Source organism: Chiloscyllium plagiosum, chromosome 45 (genome assembly GCF_004010195.1).
Source record: "Chiloscyllium plagiosum isolate BGI_BamShark_2017 chromosome 45, ASM401019v2, whole genome shotgun sequence".
In the NCBI taxonomy this organism is placed as follows: Eukaryota; Metazoa; Chordata; class Chondrichthyes; order Orectolobiformes; family Hemiscylliidae; genus Chiloscyllium; species Chiloscyllium plagiosum.
In genome coordinates, this window is record NC_057754.1 from 4,787,397 (window position 1) to 4,806,278 (window position 18,882).

The 18,882-nt window shown below is 40.9% G+C and overlaps 1 protein-coding gene across 2 annotated transcripts in view; it reads left to right on the forward strand.

Moving 5' to 3' along the window:
- LOC122543854 (spectrin beta chain, non-erythrocytic 1-like) overlaps window positions 1–18,882 on the forward strand; it is a 301,600-nt gene that overhangs the window by 67,229 nt on the left and 215,489 nt on the right. For both annotated transcript variants that reach the window (XM_043682689.1, XM_043682692.1), the window contains exon 2: window positions 2,568–2,759. In XM_043682689.1, the coding sequence (XP_043538624.1) occupies window positions 2,600–2,759 (160 nt within the window). In that variant the 5' untranslated portion in view covers window positions 2,568–2,599. The remainder of the gene's footprint in view (window positions 1–2,567; window positions 2,760–18,882) is intronic.

Below are 18,882 nucleotides of genomic sequence, written 5' to 3' on the forward strand. Positions count from 1 at the left end.
CTGCAAAGGTCATTTTTGCTCCTTCACAATCTACAGACTCAGAAAATAACACCGTCTTATTCCTCTACAAACACTGCCCCAGGTTAAATTAATAGCTATGGCTTATATTTTAAGTTTAATCAAGAGACTTATCTCCAAAAACATATAATCAAGAAAGAATCCACTATACTCACTACTGCAGCCTTTCTCTTGGACAGACTTAAAACAACAATTAACTTATCTGATTCTGTGCTGTGAACTTCACCCAACAGTTCCTCCAAGGTTAGTTGTGAATTTTACTGTTTGTTAATTTTCCCCGATGCACTCCGATGTCCAGCAATACACATATTCAAACAACAAAGGCGGTAACTATGCAGGTTCTCGTTCTCTCTCTCTCTCTCTCTCTCTCCTGCACTGTCCTCACCATGTCCTTCCTTTGTCTGCTCTTCTCCCTTTTAAACTGCCGTTGTTTTGAAAATACCTCAAAAATAAGGGGCAGCTGTTACAGCCAGAAATTTTTCCTGTCCTCCATCTTGGATTACCCAGAATCCTCACTTCTCAGTGGCTTACCATCATGTACTGGAGACGAACTAGGATCTCCATAAATAGGCCCTCTGCTTGCTCCAGGACTCTGATTCAGAGTTGTTTGTGCAAACACTCACGTTGTAGCAAAAAGATAAATCACAGAAAAATTTGTTGACTTTTTTCTTTCAGTGTTGGAAATCTGTAATACCAAGCAAATATTCTGTTATTCTGAACATATTACTTTTTTAATTTTTCTGAATTATTACTATGGTTTTGTACTTTTGAACATCTGTAATGCTGAACTTTTTAATTCTTTATTTTTCTATTTTTTCCTAAGAATTTGTACTCAAATATCTGTACCTCGGTACCCTTATACATAAAATGGCTCTGTGAAGTGGCAACTTGTAAATTTTTGACTGTACTCATGTGAGTACATGTGACAATAAAGCCAATTCATTCAATTCGTATTTCAGAACTATACAGCAGATGTGTGAGCAGCATCAAAATAAGTGTCATTCCCTGTGGTTCGATGGTTTTCACCATGTCGCTCGGATTTGATTCCTGGCCAGAGAATGACTCTTCCTCTTTCCACCTCAGAAAGTGGGGAAGGCAGAGTCATTAAATATTTTTAAGGCAGAGGTAGATAGTTTCACATCTAACAAGAGAGTCAAAGATTATCAGAGTATATGGGATTGTGGAGTTGGGTCGACAGCTATATCTGCAGTGATCTTATTGAATAATTGAACAGTCTCAAGAAGCTGAATAGCTTACTCTGGTTCCTAATTCTTTATGAATGCATTTTTGAATGTGACTTTGAAAAATTGAACAAATATTTTCGAGATAATATTTCATGTTCTTGAATGCTGTTAGATGGTTAGCGAACAAAGAGTTTAAAGCTGACAAGCTGTTCACAGTATTAATTTAATCTTCATTACATTTGGCTGAAAATTACAAGAGTTTAGTTCAGAGTGGTGCTGGAAAAGCACAGCAGGATGCTGCCTGAGCTACTGTGCTCTTCCAGCACCACTTTGATCTAAACTCTGGTTTCCTGAATCTGCAGTCCTCACTTTTGCCGCCTTCAAAATTGCAAGATTTAAATTTATACTACAAAGGATCAGAGTTGCAAGATAATATTTTATGTTGTTGCTCCCAAAGCTGTCTAAACTGTAAAGCATTGGGCAGAGAATAAAGAATGAAATGCAGGGTTCTTAATTTTCTTTTGCCCTTGTCAAGGTGTAGTACATAGATTAATGTAAAGCAGACAACATCTCCAGGCCTATAATGTGTTAATTCTGATGTACGACATTTATGTTTTCTCATGCTGTCTGTCTAATATATTTTCTGAGTGTGACAGCCGTTAGTGCCAACTTGAGCCCCTGTCTGTAGCCTCCTAGGTTAGATTTAAACTGAGTCAAACATGTTATGTGTACAGCCAGTCAAGGAAGACAGTCCAGGAAGAACTTTGGATCATCAATCTGGGTTAGGTGGACCTGAAAGAACATTATGCTATGAATCCACTGGATCACCCAACCTCTAAATTGAATACACACCAATTTTACAGGACTGAATGAATTTGTCTGAGAGGTGTAGAGTGTAATATGGCCTCCCTTTAATTCCCACAACGTGCTCCACTTGTACATTTATTTTGGCAGCATGCACTTGGTTTTCTGTGCTCATGTGTAACTATTGCTGTTATACCATGCCACTCCAGAATGAATTTCTTAGTCCAATTGCTTGAATAGGCCACTTAAAAATAAATTTCTCTGCTTGTATTCTTGTTTGCTGAGTTATGGGTCCATGGGTAACTTGCTGTCTGTCTCCACCTTTCACTTGCGAACTTACAAAATGTTGAACTGTGGAGGGCATAACAAGTATGACTGATCCTATCCATGCTTCTGTGAGCAGGAGAAGAAACCTCAGCAGGTCAGAGATGAAACCTGCTATCCACCTGCTCCACATGTCTCATTTGAGACATAGAAGCAGCTAATTTGGTGATTTTTCTGACTATGCCTGAGGTTGTGCACTTATGTTCATGACTAAACAAATCTCTCCTTGTTTTCCAGCTGTGATCAGAGACTGCAAGTTATCCTAAAGGATGAGCAGCACAATGTCAACAGCCACAGACTATGACAGCATTGAGATACAGCAGCAATACAATGACATAAATAACCGTTGGGATGCCAATGAGGAGGAGTGGGACAATGAGAACAGCTCTGCACGACTCTTTGAACGCTCACGTATCAAGGCCTTGGCAGGTAGGCAGAAAATACTGGTAGGTGAGACTAACAGTTGCAAGGCAGGAAGGGAAAAATCTACAGCAGAGTGGAGCTGCAAATGAAGAAGAAAGATTCTTCTCTTTTAAATTCCATAAATAGGACAAAACTCAACCATTCCTTTTTGCTGTTTCTATTGCTGGCTTTCTCTTTTTGAACATGTCGATTTTTACAATGTGGTACAATTCCCTTTCTGGTGTATTGCCAAGTGGCCATCCTTCTTTCATGAAACTAGGCTGCATCTGATGCTGTATGACTCTGTGGGACATTGTAGTGAACCCTGATCCTATCCTCATGCATTCAGTATTTGCACACTTTCCAACAGAGTTCACTGAATGTATTTAAAAGTGGCTATTCTGACTGATTATTCGCCTCCTTACCTCAGGACACCAGGACTAAATATGGGACCCCATATGAAAAATGGAAACAGAATAGAACTATTTAAGAATCACCTGCACTTGAAATGTTTTGCGCCACAGATGCGACAGATCTGCTGAGTTTCGCCAGCAATTTCTACTTTTGTTTCACATCTCCAGCATCTGCATTTCTATGTTTTATTATGGAACTATTTAAGTTTCAGTGAGTTACAATACTCTCATCCTGATCAGACAGTGTGCGTTGCCCTATTGCCCTGCACCTGCCTGCCCATCCTCCCTTAAAATAGTGAAAACAAAAAATGCTGGAAATCACAGTGGATCAGGCAGCATCCTTAGAGCGAGAAAGCAAGCTAATGTTTCGAGTGTAGATGACTGTTCATCAGAACTGACAACATCAGCTCTGTTGAAGAGTCATGTAGACTCAAAACATTAGCTTGATCTTTGTCCAAAGATGCAGCATGACCTGTTGTGATTTGCAACATTTTTGTTTTGTTGCAACAGATCACATTAAAATATGATCTGTTAAGAATGGTCACTTGGGCAATGTTCCAAGGTGCCCGATGCAAAATGTGGAGAAGAATAGGGGAGAGTTGAATTATTATTGAGTCTTTTAATCATTCTGTTGTATACTGCCATCAGGTGGAATTTTTCCTGTCTCTGTTTTTGGTTCCAGTTAATGACGAGTCAAGTATGATGTTCATTGCTCCAGTAAAATTTTGTTTTAAAGCACTGTGTTTGTTCTAGTCAAATTGCTGTAGACATCTTGCTGTTTGAGTACGTCCAAGCTGCAAATAATTTCAATTGTCTCCTGCCATTTCCCTCATGACTGAAGAGTCCGATGGAAGAATGGCGTGGAAGTCCACAGACTGACAGTTCATATTACAATTGTTGGTGCTTAGGGGATCTTTCTCAACTGTGGCACCTCTGCCACATGTTTACAGTTTGGTGTAGATGGTTCACAAGACACGTTGAACCAAACTTTATTGCTTGTTGCGCAAGGGCTGGTCAGCTGTTGCATTTTCGCAAGAGAGGTGGTCTGCAATGCATAAGTGTTTAAAAATTTTTTGAATGCTCTTTTGTTGTTTGTACTCTTTGCTGACAAATGTTTCTTAGTTTTAGTCCTACCTGCTTTAATTTTCAAGTTTCTATATAGAATTCACTTGATATCCTTTGAAAAGTTGTCTTTCTTAATAAAGTTTTACTCTAACCTTCTGAAGAGGTTAGTTTTGTGTCTTTATAAACAGTCAGTTTGTTTATGGTGAAACATTTGCTTGATAGCCCGTATGTGAGATTAAAGATGGAGTGTACTTTTCACTTTTTCTGTCTGATCTATGCCTAACTTGAAGTGAGATGATAATGGTATGTTTTGTCTATGTTATTAAAACAATCATGAAAAGTAATGAGAGCAATATGCAAGTGGAAACATAACTCCACTGTATCTGACTCAAAACTACCCGACATTATGCAGTACCAAAGCACCTCATCACCACATAGTCTATGCATTGTAGATTTTTAACGATAACATCTGTATCCTATTACAGCAAAGCTATATATTAGCCACCCAACATGAAAGCATATATTGCTGCAGATACAGAGTAGGTCAGTCAGGATCAGAAAAGGGGAATAAAAGCCTAATATTTCAATCACAGACCCTCCTTTGTAACTGAAACTGAAAGTCCCTTGACTGAGAAAAATAAGAACAGGAATGCTTGGGGCATGGGGCTTGTTCATGTATGTGTGAGAGAGATATGCACAACAGGAGGAGGAAGGAAATCCAGCTACGAAGGTTTCCCAATACCCATTCTAACTGATAAGATTCTGAGAGGACATGACAGGATAATTGCTAAGAGTATGTTAATGTGACTAGTGTATGAGAAGCTGCAGAGGCCATGCAGGTTAGTAGTCTCGAGGAGTGGGTGAATGAGAGTGAGTCAGGGAAAATACTGTATGTAATAATGAGAATGATCAGCCATGATTCACATTCAGAGATGGGTTGCAGTAGACGGATAGAGTGAGTGTGAGATAACTAAGAAAAGATGGAGGCATTTAGCCCAATAGAATGATAGAGGTCATTGACCTTCTTGTGGCATAGCTGAGCATTCCTCTGGTTGAGACAATAATGACCTGATGCAACTTGGACCTGGTGGCAGGCCCTGGTGGTATGACTTCCTTTGGCAGTCCTGAGGATGCTCATGGTCTTTTTCTGCATAACCCATCCAGGTCCTTGTCTGCAAAGAGAAGAACCAATTTTCCTTTAACTGTCATGTCTGGGTCAAATGTCACAAACCATGCAGGGCAGCTCCAGATTGCCAGTGCTAATCTCGAAGCACAATAGCCTTTTAAATATAATGCTAGTGTCAGGAATCCAAGGGCACATTCTATGAGTGGCAAGTACTTCCACCCATATTGAATGGGAGAATCAGGCTAGCATCAGATGAGAAGGACACTATAGGGGTGTGGTATGCAGTTAATGGGGCAAGCGTGAGCTGATTATGTAAGATCCTTGCAGAGAGAAACCCTCCCTGAACCTAGATGACACTTAGTCGATTTCTGGTAAGAGTCAGTCATATGTAACATAGATCTATGTAACATAAGACTACAAACATCCTTTCTATGGAAATCATCAGCCTACACTTTGGTACCTTGTTCGTTTACGCAGTGACTTGAGGTTGGAAGAGGGTCAATGATTTCAACTCGTGAGCCGACAGTTAAGTATAATACATGCTCACGAAAAATGATTGTGTAATTTCATAACAGAATTAGGGCTTCAGACATAGTTAAGAGCTGAAAATGTGTTGCTGGAAAAGCGCAGCAGACCAGGCAGCATCCAGGGAACAGGAGAATCGACGTTTCGGGCATAAGCCTTTCTTCAGGAATTCCTGAAGAAGGGCTTATGCCCGAAACGTCGATTCTCCTGTTCCCTGGATGCTGCCTGACCTGCTGCGCTTTTCCAGCAACACATTTTCAGCTCTGATCTCCAGCATCTGCAGACCTCACTTTCTCGACATAGTTAAGAGGACTGATGAACAAGCAGCAGGAGATTTATTCATTTTTGTGTCGCCATTCTAACTGGAAGCAGAGCCGGGAACTATTCCCTTTAGCTCAGCTGGTGGGACAGGCTTTATACAAACAGTAAAGACATAGAGAGCAACAAAACTGAATAAACATGCAAGTTATTTTCTAAAGTAGGCATGTTGTCACTGTTTTGACTTGTAAAAGGTTTGAACTGAATGGTTGTCATGGATGAATGCACAACGCACTCATATTAAATCCAAATCATGCTGTTTTTGAGCAGGCATTGACCAAATAAATCTCAAAGATACATTTGACCATAGCCAGTAGTCCTGGGAATAAATGAACTCTGAGAATATTTTATTACTATTTCTACTTGCATTAACCACATAATCTTGAATTTCCTTTCTGTTTATCCCAGTATTTATTCAGCCCTTCCTTGATTACAAGAATTGACACAGGATTGACTGCTTAAGATGCAAAACAAAGTGTTCTAATCTTCAGTTTCATTCTGAGACTTGTGCATTTTCTATTTGAGCTTTATTGTTCTGCACTCAGAATCCAAGTTCTGTATCAGTTTACTTTGTTCCAATGTGTCATCTTCTGGGATCCTGAGAAAGTCCATAGATTTCAAGAATGTGTTTTGAAATAAGCGATCTGAGCTTCAGAAACTTTTGGCATTGTTTGCTCAGATAGGTCTAGTGAAATTGGAAACATTGCCAGAAAAGGTGTAGATGGAATCTTCCAGGAGTCTTGCGGGCTGTGGCAATGAATTTGTGAGAATCATGTGACAAGGCATGTAAGGCTTTTCTTGACCTGGGAACGAGAAGTTGCATTTTCCAACTAGGTTCTGGATGATGAGGCAAGAGTTTTGTTTGTGAGTGGTGAGAGTTCATTATCACCATTATTATTTAATGCTACTTGGTTAGTATACTCTTTCCAACTCTGCCACACGCTGGATCAAAAGTGCATGTCAAGAATTCCTGACATGAAAATCCAGCTCGCTGCTTGCTGTCCCTTGTCTCAGGGTATATACCCCACGATGATAGATGCTGGCATTTGACATGTGAATCACTGCACCACAATGGCATATCTGGTAGTGCAACTCAGTCCTGGGAATTTGGAGGGTAAAATGTTGGTGAAAGAAGGAGATTGGATATTTAAGGGGGGACTGATAGTGCCAAGGAAGAAATGAGATGCTCACCGAACTGTAGTGATGGAGCTCATGAGATTAAGATGAGAGTTGGAGTGATAGTTCGAAGTTGGGTATTAGAACATGTGGGAGTTCATTGGAGATGGACTATCCAGAGAGTGCAAGGTGAAAAAGGATGTGTTGATTCACAGATGGGGTGAACATGATGACCAGGTTGAGCCTGAAATTCACAGTGTTGACCATGACCTGCAAGGCCTTTCATGATCTGACATGCTAATTGCAACCTATTAATGGAAAATAGCTGTGACCATGCTAACCATGCTGGAAGGCTCTTCATGGAGCAATTGTATCATTCATGCACTCCAAGAGTACAGGTTAAAATTATTTGCAATCATATCATTGTTCATGTTAAATGTATCCATTGCACAAGTATGTGAGGTGCAAATGCTGGTCAGAAGCAACTTTTTCTATGTCGTTGGTTCTTGCAACTCAATGATAGACATCTCTGTGATTCAGAAGGAATCACAGGTCACCACAAAAGAGGCACCCGCAGATCATAATGCACACAACAAATGCAAGATCTCCAACAGTCCATAGCGGCATGGAATTGATTTTCTCTTAATCGGAGCTGTAAATATAATGCAAGGCTCTCTCAGGTGGGTTGATGAGGGCTGTCAGGTTGGTTGATGGTGGGTTGATGAATGGAGAAGGATTCATTACCCATGCATCACTTAAATTTTGTACTGTGTACTTGTCACATGACAAAGTGCCAAGATGAGTCATGCCCTCCTTGTCTCAATACTCCATCTCTTACTATATAAAAGAGTATGTTAAGCCATCATTTCTATGTGATGCAAATTCTGATTGTTCACATCAGTAAGAACCTGTTCTGTTTCATCTGCTCCCCATTCAGGTTCATTGGAAGTGTGACTAATGGATCTAGCCACAGTAGGGTTTATTGCCACTGTTGCTGTGATGCAATGAAGGTACAGAGAAATGGAAGAGCAACCAGTGCACCCCAGGACCAGCAGCGACCTTCAGTAAATGAAGAGCTGTCTTCACATGAAAAGATGGCAGCTGAAAGGCCCCTTAGTATGAGCAGGAGGCCAGAGTCTTTTGTCCCTGATGCCATTTCCTCTGGATGAGCAAATGCAGTATTGGTGCAGGCTAAGGATGTCTCAGGTCACTGTAATCAATGTCATTTGTGTCAGATGATAACACTTCATCTCATTTTCCCTGATGAGCCCGATTAGTAGAATTCACAGAGCTATATCGTAAAGCAACTGAGTTCATTAATAGTAAAGAGTTCAATTCCATCAATACACAAGTGATCTATGTTGGTTGGTTCCAGTTCTTACAAATTTGTGTCTGTTAACCTGAGATATGCCATAATGCACGTATACTTGAGAACTTTAATGCATTTGAGAGTCAGATCCTTTATAAGGATGGTTACTGGGAGACAAGGAATAGCAACTGTGACCATGGCTGATGACTCTGTTATGCAATCTCTGACTGACAAGGAGCACAGATACAATGCAGTCCATTTTTCAACTGGGTTCATGATGGAACAAGCAGTAGGCCTGCTGAAGGTCAGATTCTGCTGCTTGAATCATTTTGGTGGGACCTTGTTCCAGATAGAATGTGCTGCATAATCCTAGCCTGCTGTGCTCAACCCAACTGGAGCAGGCTATAAGGGGATGTAATGGATGCTGATAAATTGGAAGAGCAGGAGCACTTCTGATGAGGATGAGGACATTGAGTATGACTTTGTGCACAATGAAATACAACAGTATCAGTCTCTACATCCAGGTCCAGTAGTTGAGAGCTAGTGCTGTCGTCACTCATTGACTGTAAAATTGTTGGTGCTCGACATGCAAACACTTTATTTTCAAGATGGTGGCGGAGTAGCAGTGCAATTTGCAGGCACATTAGCCCAGGAGCAAATTGCCCCATCAGGTGCCAGGCCTACACCACCATTCTGGGCCATTGGAAGTCACCCAGTTGCTGGGTCTGGGCAGGGAGAAGATGCCCTCCATCAAAGTCATTAAAAGGTAAGGTGTCAAAATACATGGAGTCATTAAAAAAAATCAAAAGAAAGAAAAGGAAAGCAACTTGCTTTCCTTTTCTTTCTTTTGATTTTTTTTAATGACTCCATTTATTTTGACACCTTACCTTTTAATGACTTTGATGGAGGGCATCTTCTCCCTGCCCAGACCCAGCAACTGGGTGACTTCCAATGGCCCAGAATGGTGGTGTAGGCCTGGCACCTGATGGGGCAATCTCCTGGTGTGAAGTTCTCATCCAGGAGAGCAGTCTCCTGGTGTGGTGGCCTCATCCAAGAGGGCAGTCTCCCAGTGTGGTCGTCTCCTCGGAGGTGGGGGGGTCTCCCGGTATGGCATTCCTGTCCAGGAGGGGCAATCTTGGCCAGGAGTGGTGTACTTGGTTCGGTGTGGAGTCTCATCCCATTGTGGACGTCTTCTTTGGCGGCTTCCAGGTATTCCAGCAGCCCAGCACAATGGCCTAGCCCTGGCACAGAATTGTTGTCTTAGTGTGGAGGTCTTGATCTTGTTTTGGAGTCTTCCAGTGGCCCGACGTGGAGGTCTCATCTTGGCGTGATGGGGTAGACTCGGCCTGGTCCTGAGCAATGGTTTTGATCTGGTTTTGCAGCGTACCCTGGACCCAGAAGCCGTTAATTGAACTGACATAGACTTTTACTTTTGTTTTCTTCTTATTTATGATTTCTGTCATTAATTGAGGCGCCATCGTATGGCAACTTTTAAAACACTTCACTGTAGTTTTTTTGTAAAAATACATGTGATAATAAATTGCTATTCTATTCTTAGAGTCCCTAAAGTATGGGAACGGGCCATTTAGCCAAACAAGTTCACACTGACCTGCCTAAGAGCATCCCATCCAGACCCTTCCCCTTACCCTATATATTCCATGGCTGTTACACCTAATCTATGCATCCCTAGACACTATGAGGCAATTTAGCAAGGCCAGCCCACCTAACTTTGGACTCCACCCTATCTTTGGACTGTGGGAAGAAATGGGGTGGCACGGTGGATCAGTGATTAGCACTGCTGCCTCACAGCGCTGGGGATCCGGGTTCGATTCCACCCTTGGGTGACTGTCTGCGTGGAGTTTGCACATTCTCCCCGTGTCTGTGTGAGTTTCCTCCCACAATCCAAAGATGTGCAGGTTAAGTGAATTGGTCATGCTAAATTGCCCATAGTGTTCAGGGATGTGTAGGTTAGATGCATTAGTCATGGGTAAATGTACAGCAATTGGGTCTGGGTGAGTTGCTCTTCGGAGGGTTGGTGTGGACCTGTTGGGCCAAGGGGCCTCCTTACACACTGTAGAGATTCTATATAAACCAGAGCACCCAGAGGAAACTCACACAGACATAGTGAGAACATGCAAACTCCGGGAAGACAGTTGTCCAAAGATGGAATTGAACCTGGGTCTCTGGTGCTGTGAGGTAACAGTGCTAACACTGAGCCACCGTATTCTATTATGTTATATTCTGTTTCTGAGAGACAAATCAGCTTCTGTTTGTTTGATTTCTGTATGCGTTTAGTATTTGTAAATAAAAGTGAAATTTTTGAGGTGACTGAAGGCTTACCTGTGTGTTGGCCTCACTTTGGACAGTGATAAGATGCTGGGCTGCCGTGGACATTGGCGAAACAGTACAACGACTTCGATTGTAAGAGAGGATTGGCTATTTTGTGAATTGCAGGTCTCAAAGATGAAGTTCTGCCTCACCAGAAGCTGGCAATTCTAGGTCATGCAGATGTCTCTGTTATGAGGTAACATGCTGGAAATTAGGCCCTGCTATTCCTGGAGTCATTACGAAACTTAAAAGATTTTAAGACGAATGCAGAATTTCCCCAGCTTAACCTGTCTTTTCTACCCAAGTTGACAGAAAGCATGGATCAAGTTTGTATACTTAACAAAAATTCTATTCACTACAAATAAATATTCTGATTACAGTTAAACTATCGTCATATGTCGCAATAGTTAAAACTCTAACCCACTTATAAAACTGTTGAAAGGATAGTCTCTCAGAAGTAAACAGAAGAGTCAGTCAGATCTTGGGCACTAAGATTAAACCTTCTGTTAGGTGGGGTTTGACAAAATTTAAAAGAATAATTGTTATATAGAATGTCCACAGACAGGAGATTCTGCGGCAGTGAGCATGAATCTGGGATAGTATGTTGCTTTTCTGTTGCTCGGATTAAGGACATCTCAAAATGTTTGAAGCATATTTTTAAAGGAGAGAGTAAGAACTTGGAAATTATTGTACACATTAATAAGGATAACATAGTTAGGGAAAAGATTAAGGGTTTACAGAGTGAATGTATGAGGTTAGGTAGAAGATTAAAAAACAAATCCTCAAAAGTAATAATGTCCAGTTTACTCCCAGTGTTAAGCGTGAATGAAGGAAGGAATAAAAGGATAAAGAAGGTAGATCAGTGGCTGAAGAGATGGTTAATGTTCAGGGATTTGTGTCTTTGGATCATTGGGATACCTTCTGGGGTGAAAAGACCTTTTCAAATAGCATGGGTTTCGCTTAAACTGGAAAGGGACCAATATCCTAGTGGAAGATTTATTAGTTCTGTTAAGGGAGACTGTAAACTATGAGGGATAGGGGACTTGGGGTTGGGGGCAGCGTTTGGGTGGAAGTGGCGGTGGATCCTAAGTTGCAGAGCAAACAGAAAGATAGATGAGGATGGTTCTGAATCTGACAAGAACAAGTTAATTAGAAAAGCCAGACAAGACCCAAATCAGAGAACGAAGTTACTCTGAAGAATTAAACTGCACTTATTTCAATACAACGGTTCTGACAAGTAGGACTGATGTTATAGGAAGGATAGAAAGGGGGGCAGAAGAGGAGGGGGAGTGATCCTTTTGATTCAGGAAAACATTACTACTATAATCAGAGAAGAAATTTGTAAAAAAATCGTCCAGTGAAAATATATGGATGGAAATTAGAAATAAAAATTGTTACCTTGCTAGGATTGTACTATAGGACCCCCGTTAGCCAGAGAGAAACTGAGGAACAGATATGAAGAGAGATCGCACATATATGTAAGAATAATAAGGTTGCAATAGTAGGTGATTTTAATTTTCCAGAAATTGACTGGAACTACCATAGCGTTAAAGGTTTGGATGGTGAAGAATTTGTTGAATGTCATGGAGTTATAGAGATGTACAGCATGGAAACAGACCCTTCGGTCCAACCTGTCCACGCCGACCAGATATCCCAACCCAATCTAGTCCCACCTGCCAGCACCCGGCCCATATCCCTCCAAACCCTTCCTTTTCATATACCCATCCAGGGTATATGAATGTTGCAATTGTACTAGCCTCCATCATTTCCTCCGGCAGCTCATTCCATACACGTACTACCCTCTGCATGAAGAAGCTGCCCCTTAGGTCTCTTTTATATTTTCCCCTCTCACCCTAACGCTGTGCCGTCTGGTTCTGGATTCTCCTATCCCTGGGAAAAGTCTTTGTTATTTATCCTATCCATCCCCCTCATGATTTAATAAACCTCTATAATGTCACCCCTCAGCCTCTGACGCTCCACGGAAAACAGCCCCAGCTTATTCAACCTCTCCCTATAGCTCAAATTCTCCAACCCTGGCAACATCCTTGTAAATCTTTTCTGAACTCTTTCAAGTTTCACAACATCTTTCCGATAAGAGGTAGACCAGAATTGCACGCAATATTCCAAAAGTGGTCTCAGCAATGTCCTGTACAGGCGCAACATGACCTCTCAACTCTTGTACTCAATACTCTGACCAATAAAGGAAAGCATACCAAATGCTTTCTTCACTATCCTATCTACCTGTGATTGTACTTTCAAGGAGCTATGAACCTGCACTCGAAGGTCTCTTTGTTCAGCAACACTCCCCAGGACCTTACCATGAAGTGTATAAGTCTTGCTAAGATTTGCTTTTCCAAAAGTGCAGCACCTCACATTTATCTAAATTAAACTCCAACCCTCGCGCCCCCAACGCCATCCAACACCGCACCCCGCAGCCAGACTGTACACCAACAGTAAGACTGCTGCTGCCTTTGAAGGGTAAGTCTCCAAATAGAACATCTACACACACACACACACACAACTTTTTGACAGGTTCCACCTCTGCCCTGTACAGAACAGTGTTGGAGAGATTATCTGGGGAAGGGGGATTTAGGCTACACCCCTGTGTAGAACTCCAGGGAAAGTGTGGGGGGAGAGAGAGAGAGAGGGTGGGAGATCAGTCATTTATAGACAGTGCCTGGACTGTTCAGGACTGTTCTTGGCAGCATTTCAGTGAGCCGAGTTCGTTTTTAATCATTGTACCTGTAAACAAAAGACGCGATCAGGGTTGAAACAGCTCTTTGACGTAATGTTTCTATTGGGACCTTGAGATCCTCTTCGGTTAATCCGATATTCGGATAATCGAGGTTTGTCTGTACTGAATTAGAAAATTTTCTTGTACACGCTTTACAAATTCCTCTCCATTTAAACCCTTAACACTATGGCAGACCCAGTCTATGTTTGGAAAGTTAAAATTCCCTATCATAACCATCCTATTATTCTTACAGATAACGGATCTCCTTAGAAATTTGTTTCTCATTTTCCCGCTGACTATGATAGGGGTCTATAATCCCAATAAGGTGATCATCCGTTTCTTATTTCTCAGTTCCACTCAAATAACTTCCTTGAATGTATCTCTGGGAATATCTTCCCAAGTACAGCTGTAATTGGTATCCCTTATCAAAAACATCACCCCCCCCCCCCCCCCCCCCCTCTCTCTTGCCTCCCTGCCTGTCCTTCCTGTACCATTTGTATCCTGGAACATTAAGCGTGTTCAAGAAAATTTGCTTTACCAATATATAAATGTTCCTTCTATAGAAGGAGCAAAACTTGACCTTCTCTTGGGCAATGAGGCAGGGCAATGGGATCAGTGACAATTTCTTGTCAAACATAGATTAAGTGTATTTTGCAGAAGCCTGTTGCCATCCAATTGTTGTTACTAAATGTCTGCTTCGAAAACAAAGTGTTCCAATTGAAACACCTCAACTACCCGCCTAGCTCAGTTCGATTTATTCAACAGGAAACAGACCTTGTTTGTAAAGCAAACACTGTCTGTCTTTCTTCACTCTACAGTGGAGGAGCTTAATTAGTGGTTTTCTAAGGAAGAGCCTCCTTCTTTTTGGGTGAGTTACTTATTTAAGGTCTTAATGTTTGCTGCTTTTAGCATTTGCAATAAATGATCCGGCTTGTGTAAATTCCAGTTTGTTTTTGTGATATATTCCTCAGAATACATCCACCAATTTTGGAAGGGATTTTATTTCTCAAAGGGAACATTCATTCGTTTGTTGACTTTATAAATGATCCACATTCTGCCATAATAACATGACTAAACTTTCTCCTTTGCCACCAGCATAAACTAATCTTTTTATTATGAGTAATCCACACCTAAGTATTAGTGACTTGATATATCTTGGTGGAGTTGAAGATTACTTTATTATTCAGCTTGCGGTGTTTGCAACCACCTTGAAAGAACGTACATTTGAAAAAGCAGATGAAGAACAGAATTTCAGTCAAGATAAAGAATGAATTAAACTCTTGTTTTTGCACAGAATCATTATTTGTGCAATCATATGATCACATGCTCTAACATATAATTTTGCTGATTAATAATTCATTTCTCTTGCCCATTTAATGCCATTACTTCCCTGCTAAAGTGAATTTCTTGTGGTCAAGTGTTGTTCCACAGTGTGAGTAGATCTCTGGGTGATGAAATAACTCCACAGAGGTTGGCGTCCCATCACCAAGTCACCCTTTTTTTCACATGAATAGTCTTTGAGTATAATATGTTTCATACAGAGTCAGGCACTGGAGTGTCAGTGTCCCTGACACTCAGTCTTTTTATGTCAGCTCGGTCTTCCTGGTTGAACCAGATTAAAAACCCCAATCAGGGAATCCATATTCTGTGAGGTCCAGTTGGCTGACCTTGTTGCAATTATTTGGTTTGATGATGTTACTGTTACCATGAGACACGCTAATCCACTGGAGTGAAAGATAGATTTACCTTTATATAGCCTTTCATGACCATAAAGAGGTCTGAAATGCTTTACAACAAATGAAGTATTTCTGAGCAGTAGTCACTCTTATAACATAGGAAATGTAGAAATGTGTGAACAAGTTCACATGACCAAGTAGTCTATTCATGTGACATTGAATAAGGAATAAATATTGACTCAGAACACTGGGTCAACTTTTCTGCTGTCCTTTGAGATAAGGTATGGGATTTTTTAATTTGCCCGAGAGGGAGAATTGTTTTAATGTCACATTGAAAAGAATGCACCTCCCCTTTGCTCCCTCAGTGCTGTATTGGATTGGGGTAGTCAGCTTGGGTTATGAACTCAACTCTATGAAGCAATACTTGAAGAAACAGCCTTCTTACGAATGCTTCCAATGGGCCATGCAAATTGAGAATGGGTTTAATGTGACCACGCTGTACAATTGGTACACAGGAAAGGCCCCACGATGAGTAACAGATCAATTAGAGCAACTAGATCATCTGTTTTCATTGTGTTGATTTAAGATGAAATGGGAGTTCCCCAGCCTTCAGAATATTTTCAGAAGATCTTTTACATTTATCTGAGATAGATGAGGCATAAGTTTGATCTCTCATTGTGCAGCACTCAATTGATAGTGGATTTGGAAATTCTGTTCGTACTCGGTCTCCTGGTATGGGGCATAAACTCCCAACCTTCTGACTCTGGTGGGAATGCTAAGTGCTGACCCCTGGCTGACACTGCAGACACTGCCATTTCCTGAATTTACATGTGATCGTGTCAGAAACCTGATGTATTTGAAAACCTGGAAGGTATTGCAAAAGGAAATCCCTAAATAGTACAAACCACAGAGCTCCAGGTGATAAAAATGTAAGTCAGCTAATTCAGTCACTGACCAGTTTAATGCTACACCACTCAGAAGCTGTTGGCTGGGAGTTGTGGAAGTGGCACAGGTTTGACATTCAATCCCACTACCTCTGTCTTCATGTGAAGTCTCTAGAGATGCATCTAGTAGTGCCGTTTGTGCAGGATTGGAAGAAAAACCTGAATCTAGCCATCATGTGGCGCTGTGCCACCACTGCACAATTCCACCCTTATACACATTGCAGTTCTATGACAAAAAGGGGAAGACTTTGGAGAAGGTTGGGTAATTTACTGTTTTACAAAGATGGATTTTATTGTGCTATAAATTATGATTCTTGTTGAATACTCAGGTTAAATTCAAAAGTTACAAAGAATGTGCAGCACAGAAACAGGCTCAACCGGTCTGTGCCGGTGCTTATGATCCACACAGAATTCAGTTGCTGTCACTCAGTTCAGCACCTTGGAATGTGCTTGCCAGTTTCTCTTTACAAAAATGTGGTGTCTGAAGTGTAATGTCTATTGGTGATACTCACATGCAGTACTCTTTAAATATACTAAAATTCAAATATAAAATAAAATGAAGAATGCATCTGGGTCTCTGAGGTTACTGGAAAAATAACTTGTAGTTTTAATTTATTTCCTTCTTCCACAATCTTAGAATCTGACCATCAACGTTTTTGAAGTGTTCCTTCTGTAACTCGGGTGTTTGCAATATAATGTAACTGATCATTGAGTCTAGTATTTATTGTCCATCTCTTACTGCTTTTGACGCAGTAATGATAAACTGCCTTCTTGTAGTCTGTTTGATGTAGCTAGATATTTTTTCTTCATTGCCTGATTCACCAGGTTTGATTCTCTTCTTAATGCTAGGTTTGAGTGGCATAAATGGATTAAGGAATAAAAGCATTTTATTAATGCAGCAGATTACCGAAAGGGAAACAATTGTAAAAAAAAACTCATACTTGAAAATGGTCCTCCTGGATTTCCGTTTTGAAGTATACAAGACAAGGTGGATTAGCATAAGTCATTTGCTAGTTTAACTTTTTTTCAAATGTAATATCATACCAGAGTTGAAGAACTGAAGTCAGAAGCTGTTTTTTTAATACTCGTTTTGGTTCCAGGGCAAAGCTACCAGCTTCTGAAAGTATATGGACAACACCAAAGTAAGGTGAAAGTGAGCAGTGAAGATGCTGGAGATTAGAGTCAAGATTAGAGTGTGTTGGAAAAGCACAGCAGGTCAGGCAGCATCTGAGGAGCAGAAAAATCGATGTTTCGGGCAGGAACCCTTCATCAGGCTCCTGCCCGAAACGTGATTTTCCTGCTCCTCAGATGCTGCCTGACCTGCTGCGCTTTTCCAGCACACTCTAATCTCAATACCAAAGTAACTTCACCAGGTTTGATGCGGTTAGTGGTGGGCAAGGCATGTTTTTCTGACCTATTATTTACTCTGGGCATCTAACTTCAGTAAACTTACTTAGGTGCCACCATACACCTTGCTCAATCTTTTCCCTATGAGTTGGTAGGATGGAGCAATATAAAAGCAGCCACGTTGATAACAAAATTCTTTTCAGGACCAGAATCAAATGTGTTCTGTATTCAGTTCTATAGAGGCATCATCGAATCAGGCAGTATATTCTGTTTATCTCACATTTGTTTTGAGAAGAAAAGGAGAGGGGTTCCCTTAATGTAGGGATAAAGTCAGAAGTCACATGACACCAGGTTATAATCCAACAGGTTTATTTGAAATCATAAGCTTTTGGAACACAATCCCTTCATCATGTGACTTGCATTGTGAAAGCTTGCGATTTCAAATAAACCTGTTGGCATTATAACCTGGTGCCGTGTGACTTCTGACTTTGTCCACCTCAGATCAACACTGGCACCTCCACATTGATGTAGGGAGGCAGAGAAAGGGACAGAAAGAAGGGGATAGCGGTTTGGTGCTTCTGCACTATTTGTTCAGGTATTGTGGTTAGTCAGTTAGAATCCATCAGAGCAATCTTCTGATTGACAATCCACAAGATGACTTGCTGCTTTCTCTACAGGGGCAGCTAACTAGCAGACATCCAACACTAAGTTAATGGTTTTCTAATTGTTCCACAGACAACATCTGTTGCAGGCATAACATTAATGCATAATGTTAATGTTTGCTGAAGTTAATGGAATAGTAGATATCTAATTCTGAAACTCACATTTAGAATATTCTCCACTATTTACACATTTTTTGCTGTTGTTTCATACAAATTGTAGTTAATTATAATTTTCATTTTATTCTATATTCGGTGATGCCAGTGTTGGACTGGGGTGTACAAAGTTAAAAATCACACAACACCAGGTTATAGTCCAACAGGTTTAATTGGAAGCACACTAGCTTTCGGAGCGACGCTCCTTCATCAGGTGATTGTGGAGGGCTTGATCGTAACACAGAATTTATAGCAAAAATTTGCAGTGTGATGTAACTGAAATTATACATTGAAGAATTGATTGTCTGTTAAGCCTTTCATCTGTTGGAATACAGTGATAGTTTCACTTCTTTCATGTGTAAATCACAAAACCCTTTTTTTAAAAGTTGCATTCTCGGGTTAGCTGTTAACAATGGTGATAGCGAGACAATATG